This window comes from Kryptolebias marmoratus, linkage group LG1 (genome assembly GCF_001649575.2).
Source record: "Kryptolebias marmoratus isolate JLee-2015 linkage group LG1, ASM164957v2, whole genome shotgun sequence".
Lineage (NCBI taxonomy): Eukaryota > Metazoa > Chordata > Actinopteri > Cyprinodontiformes > Rivulidae > Kryptolebias > Kryptolebias marmoratus.
Window position 1 is genome coordinate 14313881 of NC_051430.1, and position 12339 is coordinate 14326219.

General features: G+C 37.7%; 1 protein-coding gene across 1 annotated transcript; it reads right to left on the bottom strand.

Moving 5' to 3' along the window:
• Positions 1-204: 204 nt before the first annotated feature.
• On the bottom strand, positions 205-12075 carry adrb3a (adrenoceptor beta 3a). The gene is made up of 2 exons (XM_017417120.3): positions 10338-12075; positions 205-2299 (listed from the first exon to the last, which is right to left on the bottom strand). Exons 1-2 carry the CDS (start codon positions 11606-11608, stop codon positions 2272-2274), a joined length of 1299 nt encoding a protein of 432 aa, XP_017272609.1. The 5' UTR covers positions 11609-12075; the 3' UTR covers positions 205-2271.
• Between the last annotated feature and the right edge of the window lie 264 nt (positions 12076-12339).

The following is a 12339-nucleotide window of genomic DNA, read 5'->3' on the forward strand; positions in this document are numbered from 1 at the left end:
CCTAAACTTCCTTTCAGATCATTATAAAATTTAATCACTTCCTAACTTATTTTAAAGAATTTATTCTGTGAGATTACTCAGAAATGTGATGTAATAACAATAGTTCAGATTACAGTTGTGTTAGTCTAAAGTTAAACAATAATTTATTGTGTGTGTGATGATAAAAAAATGACACATATTTGTATTTGCACATTTGTTTTCCTTTGTAAAATTCTTTATTGTTTTTGGATGGAAAGAAAATGCTTTCAGAGCTCAAATCTTTTTCTATTTTCTGTTTTACTTTTTAAGTAAAGCAGAAATGTTGCACAATCATGAATCATAAAAAACCAGATAAAGTCATCATCAACAAAAGTGAAACTTTCTTTAATATATAGTGCTACATATTGAACATTGAGAATAATTCACAGCAAGTTACTTTAAAAAAAACTAAAAAAAAAAAAACATCTCCAGATTTAGTGTAGTACTTTATTTTGTTTCATTTTGTTTCCTTTTTTGTTTTAAAGACAAAATCAAAATAAGAGATCCTGGATAATATCTGAACACATTTTTATGTAACTCTGGTTTATTTTTATTTCTGTAAAGTCTTTACATAATCCGATTACATTTGGTCCGTTTCCACCTGTTAGATTTTATAACAGATGGCAAAGTTACTAAAGAATTAACCCACAACAAGGACTTAGATTGACAGGACTGTTGTAGGTAAGAAATAAATAAATAAACATTTGCATAAAAACTAAAGAAGGAAACCTGTGTGCTTTAATAAACCTTTTTGATTTATTAAAGCACACAGGCCAGTTTTACAGAAATGGATCAACATTATTTATCATATTATTTATTGAGGCTGGTAATGACTCAATAAAACTAATTTGTTTTTGGGTTTAGGGGTAAAAAAAATGCTAATTTTTCCACAAAAACACTGCATTATCATTTTTGAAACAACCTAAAAGTTGAAGAAAAAAAAAAATTCCCGGATTATATGTGGAGCTACAAATATAACAACGAACAAAGCTGAAGTCGCTCCTGATTAGAAGATTTAAATAATATTTGTGGAAAAGCACATGACTCTGATGTTCATCTGTTTCAAATCAGATCTGTGATGTGATGAAGCTGATCCATCCCCCTCCGAAACAATCATTTATTAATTTGTAATTCCTAAAAAAAAAAAAAAACTGAAATGAATCCTGTAAAAATGATCCTATACAAGTTGACATTTTCTCTTGCAAATGTATGAGTTTACCCTCAATAAATATGACAGTACGTTCCATAACATTAACATTTCGGGTGTTAACTAAGAAAATCTGCTTTCTCAACATTTTACTGTGCAATTTATGAAAACTGTTTAACCTAAAGTAGCTGTAAAGTCTACTATATGCTACGATGTAATAGTGGAAAAAGTGAATGCAAACTTATTCCCACTAAGTTCATTTTAAGAGTGTAACTCAGCTTATATTGTCAGAAAATAAGAAGCAAAGAGTTTGTCAGCTTCAAAGCAGATAGAACATGATACATTTACCTGCAGCTTATAATACTGTACCTTGTACAATTACATGTACTGATAGACTGTTAACCATGATAGTTAAGGTGTTTTTGGCATAAGTTTGGATAAGCAGTATTCGTAATTATGTTATAAATCAGACTAAGATTGTGCGCTCGCAGACTCCAGGCTCAAATCGGAAACAAACCTTTTGAACACAGTTTCAACTCAAAGATCGCTGGTTCGGACGATATTCCGCTGAAAAGGTTTGTGGGATGAAAATGTCCCTACAGTGAATAAAGCTTTGTAGTCGACTTTTGCATTTTGCTCCAGATTCAGTGTATCATAACTACATAACTTACCACGTAATGTCCCTTACATGATTACTTTACTGACAATATCTGCAACACAGGCCACACACTGTCCTCTGTGTCCGGAGCTTGACGGGAATGCTTTAAGAGCTCATTTGTGGACAGACAGTCTTTGTAAACATGTCAGTTTGTCCGTGACAGCGGGAAGTTCATGTGCTGCCAACAAGAGTCTGAGAAGCAGCCAGCCTTGGCGGCCCACCTCCTGCTCTCAAAATAAAAAATAAAATAAAAAAGAGAATAAAAACAAAAAACAACAAAAAAAAAGTTCCTGTCTGGTTCAAATCGGCTGATTTTTTTGGACAGTCCAGTCGTCTCTTTGGGGGAGGGGAGGAGGGGAACTTTTCCACTTTTCCTCGTCTTCTCGGCTGTTTGGTCTCAGGTTGTGCAGGGATCACAGTTTGCTTCATTCGGGTGAGGTTTCACAGTTCAGCCATTGGTTTCCTGTAACATGAAGCTGAAAAGAGACAAGCACATGAAAGCATCATGTCTTTCTGTTCCAACCGGAGAAGCACACCAAAAAATACATTTTTTTAAAAAAATAGCCGTGTGTTGAGCTTTGATGACAACAGAAACATGAAATGCAGCGTGGCACCGTAGGGAAAAAGGCTCTAAAGTAACATTGTGCTTTGTAGATCTTTTATCTGAAAGTAGAATAACAGAACGACGGGATCCAACACTCAGAAACCATTCGCTGCATTTCACCTTCAAACCCAACATGAAAAAATTACAAATCTGTTGCAGATGCACCTACTAGAGCCACATCAGATCAAACCAGTTACACTGACATATTATGTTAATAAACTTGCTGTCATTGATTACTAGTTGGCAAAATGACCTGCAGTTAATGGAAACTAATGCTGCGACCAGTAAAGCTGAGGAGACCTGCTGTAACTCCACGCCACGGTGACTAAAACCAAACACATATTTATCTTGAGTAAAATGACTGTTTCTGATGGGTTTGAACGTAGTGATTATGTAGAAACACAAAGCGGCGAAAAATATCATTTTGACTCAAGACATTTTAATGCTGGATAGTGATTATCACAGCTTTAACTTCTCTGAGCTGGTTTAAACAGCAGCAGCAGCAAAACTGATTTCATGTTCACTTTGAGTGTGTGTGGGAGTGTGTGTGTGCCAAATACAAAGTTTGGGTTTTCACAAATGTTTAGAGGTGTGACTGTCTGAAGCCTGTTTTTGTCAAACATGATAGCATCACGACATACTAAAACAGTCCATATACATACAGGGGCAACTTCAAAACAACCTGTGTACAAACATGTTTTGGTGCTTTTACATTTTATCGTCCTATCATACATTCTTCTTATTATCACCTGCTGCCATGAAAGGCTGGCAATCATGTAACTTCCTGTGTGTGGGTGTGGGTGTGTGAGCGTGCATTTGTTTGCCTGCCTGTTAGCAAAATATCTAATATACATCTACAACTGATGAACTTTTAGAGCCAGACGGTTTTAAGATGATCGTCACAGCTAATCAACCTTAGCAAACAGAAAATTGGTTATAATTCAGTGGATTTTACAGATATTGAGCTAAGATTTGGTGTGGTAGTAGCTGAGAGTCATCCCCTGTACATACTCTGAGCGCTAACAGCTCACACAAGATCTTTGTTTAAAACCTTGGCATAATTTTTCTTAAGTATTTACTGCTCTGTATAAAAACTGTCTTTATTTTGTGTCTACAAACGTAATATTCTGTAGAATTTGGAGACGTTCCATCACATGATGGTCACTGGTTTCAGTGTATTACTGTGAGTCAGACACTCCCTGATCAGCGTTTCAGTTTCCATCAGATTAAAAAAAAATAAAAAATAGCAGCAGCCGTATTTACAAGTTACTCTGAGTTTTCTCTGCATCCTCGCTGTGACTCTTCCGTTTTATTTATTTCCCCTGTTAATTGCAGAACATTCTCTCATCTTTTTTTGGTCTGCGTCCCAACGTGACAGACATCCTGATGCTATCACGTCTGCCGAGCATGTCTTTCCAGGAAGACACAAACTACCTTGATCCTCACAGAAGTGTGAATGTGGATGACGAACGAACACGCGGGAAACAGTTCACGCTTTGTGGTTTCACCTCTGTTGTTGTCAGTTCACGGAGTCTGATCTTTTAAAACCTTTGGCAAATCAACTTCCTCCCTAAAGGACAGATTTAGTCCAATTTATAAACTGAAATTTCTTATATTTCTGCCCATTTGTTTTGTGATTTTCAGCCTTGAGGCTCAGTGGCTCTAAAAGCTGCTTTAGAAATATGAAAAGGTGAAAAAAACAAACATTGATTGTATGATTCAACTACTGACAAAATTCAGTAAAAAAAAGGAAATATATACAAAAAGTTTTATAAAGCTACGTGTACTTTAAAAATAGTTTATTAATCGCTTGAAGCGTCTTGCGCACACAGGATCAAAAAGCCCAAAAGTGCAAAACACCATGATAGTCTCATGTGCTAAAATGTTTAAAATACAGACCTACATTCAATTTACGATTAAACAGACCTTTATTTGTGTTTTTTTTTTCAGATGTTTCATTTATCTTGGAATTCTAATAACAACTTGTGAATAAAATCCTTGTAGGTTGTTGGGTTATTTTAAGGTTAATTTAAGACATCAGTTAGGTTAGAGGAATAGTCTAGTCATTCATGGAGTGATGTTCTGTTTAATAGTTAATAATAATTAATAACCTTTCACCCATTACATCAGTCAGAGAGCACAGGGTGTGGAGAAAAGGGCTAAAGTCTTTGTCAAGGCAAGGCTAATAGCTATCCAAACAAGGGCACATTTTGTATGTTTTTTTAGGCTTATACAACAACTCTTTCTCAAAAACGACACAACATTATGAAAGAATCATCCATTAGCTATTATTAATCTCTACACGTTTGCATAACATGACACTGTTTGTTTAGTTTGTCACTGTTTTCTCAGTCTGTGTTTCTCTGTGTGCGCTGAGCTTAGACAGGGTGTAATATGCCAATGCTCCGACGCTGCTTGTATCAGTCCTCCTGATCGTGGCGTCTGGTCACTCCAAAAGTTTACTTAACTCCTGATGGATTGAAACATTCAGCAACTTCAGGACATCGACATTTGCACAGTCTAAGCTCGGCACACAGACTCGTTTGATTAAAGAAAACAGCAACAAACTAATCTATGGGTAAAAGATAAAAATTGAGGTCCTAGAATCCTTTCTCACAGTTTAGTAAACGGTGCGTACAGGTTCTCAGTAACATTGGTGTCTGTGTGCAGCAGGTGACGTGTTTTGGGAAACAGACAGAAATGAAACATCAGAAGTGAGACGAGGGTTTAGGGGCCGTCTATAAATCTCTAAATCGAGCTGTAATATTCACAAACATCAACAGAACTGCCTGTTTTCACCTAAATAACATCAGATGTTTATGAATCAGACATTGATGTCATTTTTTTGAATGTCATTCTATTAGCTCAATTAGAAACAAGCCTGTTTGTACAATTTTGGAAAACTGCTATCCCCGAGTTACCTCAGCTCCTAAACGCTCGTCCAGCTCAGAGTTTGAATTGTTTGGAAAGTAAAAGTAGACTGTAGCTTATTGTCTACTTTTCTGCAGCTGACAGGAGGTGATGTTTGTAATTTCACAGTGGCTGGGTGGCTGGTTTAGGAGTTAGTGATCCCGGAAATAAGAATTCCTCCAACTTTTTAAGGTTAATGAACCCAAATAATGTATTGCTTGCTCTCAAACAGAATAATGTCTGTTAACTAAACCGAGGGGACGGATTTGAATCTGTGCCCACCATTTAAAAAAACCAAGGGGACAGATTCGTACAACCTCATATGTTATTTATACCATGACCACCAGGTGACTCTGTACCAAACAAATGTTAAAAAAAAAAACAATGTTAAACGGGCCCTTGCTTGGCTAGCTTTTAGCCTAACTGAGACAAAGACTTCTGCCCTTTTATTCATACTCTGTGCTTTATGACTGATGTCACAGTCAGTAAAGCACTATCTATGGATAAATAATGACAGAATTTCATTTCAAACATGACCAGACTATCCCTTTAATACTACAAGCTCACACAAATGCACATATCAAGTATTGTAAAACATGTTAAATTATGCTGCGTTTTTCAGCCGCAGGCGTAGGGTTAAAGCAAACTATCCATGTTTATTCTAAACATGAAAGTTATTCTGTTCTTCAGTGTTTGCTAAAGTCCCAGATGCCTCTGTTAAAAGAGTCTTCATGCTTCAGATATCAGCAGGGCATTAAAAAAAAAAAGATTGTTGTGGTTTCTCTCAGGTCAGCACCTCGGTGTTTTGTTTTATCCTGTTTCTTGTTTCATGCTCTCTTGGGTTTGATCTGTGTCTAAGCTCCCTAAACACACAGCAGACGAGGGGGTCATATGAGGCCGAACGGGAAGCGCAATTAGCACGCTGGAGAATAAAGCTGAGAATCACACGGTTCACGGCGCAGGAAAGTGCACGACCCCTCCTGTCACACATGCAACACGTCAATTTGCTCTAATTATACATGCACGCTGCAGAACCTTCCTTAACTTGAAGCTCAGATGACATGTTTTCTGACTGGAGAAAACATGTCACATTTAAATTAACCTGCAACTCAAGACTTAACCCACACAACAATGCAAAACAGCAGGAAAGCTATTTTTCACAACAACAAAGTGTCTAATAATACAACGCTTTGGGAGGATACAGAACGCATGAGTGGAAAATGCAATTATATCAACATATTTAACCAGCATAATGACACAATTTGTTCCAGCAACACAGTAATACCCAGTTACTTACTGTTTAAACTGCTTCTAAACACCATTTTCTTTTAGCATATGAGCTGGCAGCTCATATGTCTGATATATTTATGAGCTCGTTTGGACTAATGAGTCTTTCTCGGTGCCTTTACAGGCTCAGTATTTACTCTGCAAATGTCATTCTCCATCATCTTTCAGTACCTCTGGGATGTTTTTTCGTTTCTTTTGGCTCCCAGTGTCTAAAAATATAAAATGATTTCAAAATGTGCTAATTGATTTTTATTGGAATGATAACTTGGGTAATAAAAAAAGAAAATAGTTCCCAGTAACCTTTTGATTTTTCTGACACGTTTGAAGCGCCATCTGGACAAACTCATCTCAGCGACTGAAAAAATAAAAAAAGGTTTGCTCTGATTGTGTCTTATCAGAGATCTAGAGGTGGAGTTTTCATTTCTGCCCTACGTTCAGCCTGCATGTTTTAGCTGCTTGTGGCTGCCGCTTCTTAAAAATCAAATGTTTTGCTCTCTGTTGGTTTAATTTTAGTGTTCTCAATCGATGGATAAATGCTGCTAACACACTCCATCTGCTCGTAATGCTGCAATGCCTTACAAATAGGTGAGGATTTTGAGGAAAATGTGTCCAATGTGCGTGTTATAAAGATCAACATGACAAGCAAATGAAAACATTAATCATGTAGAGAGAATACAGAGTTGTTGTTGTTGTGAGGGGGGGATAAAGATGACACTTGTCCTGTAACCTGGGTTGTTCGAGACACAAGCAGAAGGTTGCTCTGAATGTTGATAAGGGCCGTGCTGATGTGCCAGCATTTAATTCTATAAAAACAAACTAACTATTGATAATGTCTGAGTGTGGAGCGGCCATTTGTCCTCATTCATCTCAATGGTTGTGTTTAACTTATTTTTTTATCAGTCCTGCAATACATCACCTCATGGCTTAACCAGCACTAACGTTTAGGGCCTTATGATTGATGAGGAAAACTCGAATTTGGACGTTAAAAGCAGAATTTACTGTAAAACTTGCAATGTCACAGAATGTGTTCATATGAATCTATGTTAGAGAATGACTCTCAGATACTACCACGACAAATTTTAGCTCATTATCTGTGAATATGTTTGAGTTGGGATCATTTTTGTGTGTGAATGTTTTGTTCAAATTTGTTAAAATTCATGAAATGTTAAATATTTCCCTATCAAGTGGTTGAAATTTTATTATTCCACCATATAATAAAACAGGAAATATGGAATTCAGAAAAATAGAAATGGAAAAGAATAAAACAGATTTCATAAGGCCTTAGATATTCTCCCATTGTGTGAAGGAATTATAACGCTTGGTTGTGCTTTTATTTTCTGTTTTTTAGTTGGACTCATAGGGATGCTGCAGCTGGTCCTGTATCACTGGTGGCGCTCTAAAGCAACATTTTAAGCGGTTTAACCAGGTCAGTCTGTCATTTCCTTCATTAAAAGCCCGTCTTTGAGTCTTTGAGCCGTCAGACTCATATTTGAGCGCCTGCTCTCGCTTACATTTGTAATCCTGCTCAAAGCGCAGAGTGAGTCGGCTGAGCCTTCCCTTGGGCTGAATTACTGCCGAACACACCGGGCTCCTTTTATGGAAGACTTTGATAAGACCATAAATATCTTTTGTATTGTGTGCCTATTGATGTCTTTAAAATACCACTGAGGGGGATGTCATGTGAGGTGATAAATGACAGATAATCTGTAAAGCAAATATTTTAAAATGACACATGCCCAGTCCATAAAACTAGATAACTGATGATGGTTCACACGGTAATAAGAGTGCTGGTTTATTTTAATGCAGCTTTTATTGCTTTTACAACTGAACAACTGTTATTTTTGTGTCTCTTACTTAATTTAAAAACATGTATTTAAATATGAATTTCTGCTTTTAAACTTACTTTGAGACTGAAGCTGTATAAACTCATAATGGAAAATTACAGTCCTTGTTTTGACTTCATTTGTAAAACACGTCCTCTTTAGTAATTGCAAAAAATTTGAACATGCAGCCATTAACTATGAAATACAATGATAAAATATAATTTGATTTGGACTTCAAGATGACTTTGCTGGGAAAAAATCTAAACTTCAACAAATGAAAAACCTTTCAAGTTTCAATTTTTGTGCAAATTCGGATTTTCTAATGGCACAATATCATATTTTTAAAATATAAGCTAATGGTTCACAAGTACACAGCTGTTACATAATGGCTCGTCTTCTTCTGCAGAAACCACTGATATCATCAGGACATGAATACTGTACAGCGTGTTCAGTAGGCCTGCCGTCAGCTGGTGGATTACAGCACTGATGAACCAAACGCTGAGCTGTCCAATCACAGTTAACCTCCACTAACAAGGACCGTCTGGTTGGCTGCTGGTTTTCTGTAAACAGCCTGTCGAGTTACGAGGGAAGTCTTGTTCTTCAGTGATAAAGATTTATCTGCTGCACAGAGAGCTGGGCAGGGTACACATGGGCCCTCAGACAGGCAAAAGACAGTAATATCAGTAGTAGTTCATATGTCTCATGTCTTTTATTTTATTTTGTGCCAAATCAGCCTTTAACACATCAGTTCACTGGATTTAAAGAGCAAGATTGTTTTATATCTATCGCTGTGGAACGCTGTTTTTGTTGAGGAACATTCTCCATGGTGAATATTAAAATAAATGTACCAAATGCAGGATCTGTGCACTTCTCAGCAAGTGATGCCAAAACAACCCTCAAGTGTTTATTGAATCAGACTCTACAATCCAAATATGAAGTTTCATTTTTTTTAGCTGTATTTCTGTTAAAGTCTAGCAGCTGCCAATACCTCAGAAGGGATTTATTTTTACTCAGCAGCTTCGCTTATTTCACTTCTAGGCTGCAGCAAAATAGATAAAAAATAGTGCATATCCAAAAATGGATTCCTTTTTTGATATATTAAATGCACAGAAGAGCATTTTCTATTAAACTCAAACGTTTTAACTTTTTTTTTTTTTTTTTTGCAGGAAAAAGATTGTTTTTAAATCCTAGAAGAGGAGTGTATGGGTGTGAACACCAACACAAGACACATTTCAAAGCTGAGTAATGTTTGCTTTTGTAGTTCAGAGCAAACTAATAAATGTTTTATGTTAAATAATACATTTATAAGCAGAACAAAACTCACATGCAATTGCTTTGATGTCATTCCAATTTTTTTTTTGTAACAATTACCATTTGTCAGAACTTGAAGTTGGCAAATAAATGCAAAATTATTAAAGCTTAACGTTTGTTTCACATTTACTGTTTTTTGTAAGGCAATCGTGAAACTGAAACTGCTCCTTACAGTGACTTGTTCAACATCTGGTGTAACACACAAAAGCGAATAATAATTTCTGAATCAAAACCAGCTGCCAAATCTGTGTCTGTCTCCCTGGTTGCCCTCACTGTTTTTTCTACATTTAATCCAAAATCTACCACTTACTTTCTGATGAGACGCTCCAAGGTTTCAGAGATAATTATACAGTATGTTAGTGTTACAATTTATTAGACTAATTTCTCCTCAAAATCCAAGAAGTAAAAGTAAAACCTTTGGTGACATTAGCAGACCAAATGCTCCACTTCTTAGTGTTTGTAGTTTTTGTACTTATGGGGTTAGATATGAACGGTTAGAAGTGTTTGTAGTAAGTACATATTTTAACTTTTTTTTTTTTTAGTTGAAAGACTGGTGAAAATGACAGAAGAGAAACTTACAATTTGGTTTCTGGTTGTGAACTGTCGTTGAAGTGTGCGATGCCATTTGACTGCAAAGGACCAATGGACGCCTCCTCGCTTCTGCGCTCCGAACTCTCACTGCCCTCAGTCCTACTCTCCGGAGACTTTCGGAAAGAGCCGGCAGTGCCTCGATTAATTTGCCACAGAAAGCAGGAGCAGCGAGTTCGTAGTTCCTTAAGGAGAGCATTTAGCCACAGGGTGGACAGCCATGGGCACCCCATAAGGTTCTTAAATGCAGCCCGAAACTCTGGACTCCTGCAGTAGATGATTGGATTGAGACCAGAGTTTATGTAACCCAGCCAGTTTAACATCAGGAAGACACGATCTCCAATAATGCCTCTACTGCATCCATTGATGATGTTGGCAACAAAGAATGGCAGCCAGCACACCGTGAAGGTCCCCATGATGATACCTAAAGTTATAATAGCCTTGTGCTCCTTGACAAGCTGTAGTCTTGATGGCCTCCGCTTAGAGCTCTTTTTCCTTACAGGATGGCTGCAGCTGTTGGAGCCCACAAATGCTGCAGGTAACATGTGGTTAATGCTTGGACCAGTCTGAATCTTGGCTGCTGGACATTCATTCTGGAAACGAAACCGATTTTTATCTATCAGCTGCACCTGCCTTCTTGCTATTACGAAGACCTTTGTGTACACAACTATCATTACGACTAGAGGAATGTAAAAAGACACTACAGAGGATGAAACAGCATATATTACATTCGTTATAAAGTCACAGCATCCAGGATGGCTGTAGCATGGTATGTTTTCTTCGACACGCCAAAGCCCATTCATAATTGGTATAAAAGAAATTACAGCGGACACAACCCAAACTAAGCAAACTATTACTCTAGCACGAAACTTACAAAGTAGGACTTTGTGTCTCAGTGGCCTTGTGATGGCTATATACCGATCCACTGCTATAACACAAAGTGTTTCAATGCTCGCTGTCACACAGAGGACATCAATTGAAGTCCAGAGGTCACAGAGTTTTTCACCAAACTGCCAGTTACCTGTCCAAACATAACTGGCCCCAGGAGCCACCACAAGAACCCCCATGATAAGGTCCGCACATGCCAGGGACATGATGAAGATGTTTGTTGTAGTCTGCAGTTGTGAAGTACGTGCAACAGCAATAATGACCAGCAGGTTTCCCACCACTGTGATCAGGAGGATGGTGACCACGATGACAAGGAACCAATGTCCCTCTGGTTGATGGTAGGGGTGTTGTAATGTTAAGTTTGTGTCGTTCATCTTTCACTGGATCAGCTCACTCAGTCAAAGTTGAAGGTTGTCACATCAAAATAAAAGTTCTGCTGCACCATGCAGATGAATCTGTTCTCTTCTTCGCGGCTGATGCTCCTTATTGATGATGCTCCTTACATTTTGCACCTTAAGAGACTCCTCAGATGGCAGTGGCGGCTCCCCATCTTTTTAAAGAAGGGATTTTGGACGCTCCTTCAGGCAGCAACACGTTCTCCACACAGTTTAATCCAAGCTGTCCACAGAGCTGAAAAAGTTGCTGAAAGTTTCTCAATCCAATAACAAAAAAAGTCTAAGTGGCAAGTAAAAAAAAAAAGTTTTGCAATTAGAAAACAACTACTTTTTATCCATTTAAATATGTCCACTGGAAAAGTATTTTCATAGAAACTTGTTTGAGCCACGATGCTTCAGTTAAAGCAGATCAAGCAAACAGTGACGCCTTTACAAGAACCAACAGAGTGGCTGCCCACTTTTTCTTTTGGTCTCTCCTTCCCTCCCTCCCTCTCTCTCTCTCTCTCTCTCTCTCTCTCTCTCTCTCTCTCTCTCTCTCTTTCTCTTTCTCAGAGCAGGTTGACCAAGATTGTGTTGGTGGTAATCACCAACCCTCTGACTGAAGCCAGAGGGGTGGAGCTTAACTATGTCTCTATGTGTCGAAGCTTTACAGGGATAGACTCCCTCACATGTGAACAATCACACTTAGAAACTTATTACAAGAAGCAACC

Excerpts from the sequence above, each read along its gene's own strand:
- adrb3a (XM_017417120.3), bottom strand. The coding sequence starts at position 11,608 with ATGAACGACACAAACTTAACATTACAACACCCCTACCATCAACCAGAG. Across the intron at positions 2,300-10,337 it reads TCACAACCAGAAACCAAATT|CTTCATGTTACAGGAAACCA; the intron begins GTAAGTTTCTCT and ends GTCTCTTTTCAG.